Raw genomic sequence first — 1,491 nt, forward strand, 5'->3', positions numbered from 1 at the left:
AAATATTCTACATTCTTCCTGTGATTCTTAACTATCATGCATTGGTAAACCAACCTGGATAATGCATGGTCTTTGAAAGTCAATTCTGGGGAAAACAGTTGATCTTCAATAGGTGTCTTATTCATCATTTCATAAATAGAGGACTGAAATACCATCTAAAAATTAAAAAATAATCTAAGTGTCTGATTGTGATACCTAAATATCTAATTATGAACAAAGTATGACTAATGTATGTAAGCTACAAATATTCTACATTCTTCCTGTGATTCTTAACTATCATGCATTGGTAAACCAACCTGGATAATGCATGGTCTTTGAAAGTCAATTCTGGAGAAAACAGTTGATCTTCAATAGCTGTCTTATTCATCATTTCAAAAATAGAGGACTGTGAAATATCATCTAAAAATTAAAAAATAATCTAAGTGTCTCCAATAGGATGCCTCCACAGCCTTATTCTATCAAATATTTGGCACTTACCATGTGAACATGTCTTTGTATGGTTTTCAAGGTAAGCCGATTTGAAAGATAATGCCAGACATGATCCCATTGGTATTCTTCAATTTCAATCTTGTCTTTTTCCACTGTCAGTCTGGGAATTCTTCACTGTCATTCTTCGAATTCTTCCCTTTCAGTCTTTACATGAAGTCATCTCCCTAATGGCATAAAAAGTTTTAAAAAAATTATTACTACAAGTGTGCATCTTGTGCTGTCTGCCGGTGTGTGAGCACGTCCCCAGTTATGGCTTCAAGGTTACTGCTCCGAAATGCTGCTCGGGCCTTCACCCGTATTGGGGCTGTACGCGCCTCTGCTCCAACCCGTAGCATGTCTGCTGGAGGTATCCCAACAGATGAGGAACAGGCCACTGGTTTAGAGAGAAAGATAATGACAGCAACGGAGAAAGGCTCTGATCCATACAGCATTTTTAAACCACAACATTATGCAGGAACCAAGGAAGATCCAAACATTGTCCCTTCCATAACCAACAAACGGATAGTGGGCTGTATCTGTGAAGAAGATAACACGTCTGTTGTGTGGTTCTGGTTGCATGATGGAGAAGCTCAGCGTTGCCCATCCTGTGGTTCCCACTATAAACTTGTACATCACCACCTCCCCCACTGAGCACTACTACTCTGTACTTTTACCTTCTTGTCAAGTTTTCAGTGAACTCTATCTTTCTGTAATGGCTAGAAAACATAATAAAAGTTTCTAGCCTCCACAAAAAAAAAAAAAAAAAAAAAAACAAGTGTGCATTTTGTGTTATGTTCTATCAATCAAGTGTGAAGATGAGTCATATTGAGCAGAACGAACCTCTAATGTGTGACTTTGAACCATAGTCATGCTAGAGGATAGTTATGCTAGAGGATTCCTTTCTGAGTATTTACATTTTAAGTAATGTGTAAACTAACTACTAGTTTTGAAAATGTATGCCATATGATGTATTTGTGTACAATTCATGCCAGCAACAGTCCATACATTTATACTTACCAGCTG

At 37.5% G+C, this 1,491-nt stretch overlaps 1 protein-coding gene across 1 annotated transcript; it reads left to right on the plus strand.

The window, feature by feature from the left end:
- The first annotated feature begins 712 nt into the window (after nt 1-712).
- On the plus strand, nt 713-1,239 carry LOC128647968 (cytochrome c oxidase subunit 5B, mitochondrial). The gene has a single exon (XM_053700646.1). The coding sequence runs from the start codon at nt 739-741 to the stop codon at nt 1,117-1,119; it is 381 nt and encodes a 126-aa protein (XP_053556621.1). The 5' UTR covers nt 713-738; the 3' UTR covers nt 1,120-1,239.
- The last annotated feature ends 252 nt before the right edge of the window (nt 1,240-1,491 follow it).

The sequence above is a fragment of the Bombina bombina genome, chromosome 2, assembly GCF_027579735.1.
Source record: "Bombina bombina isolate aBomBom1 chromosome 2, aBomBom1.pri, whole genome shotgun sequence".
In the NCBI taxonomy this organism is placed as follows: domain Eukaryota; kingdom Metazoa; phylum Chordata; class Amphibia; order Anura; family Bombinatoridae; genus Bombina; species Bombina bombina.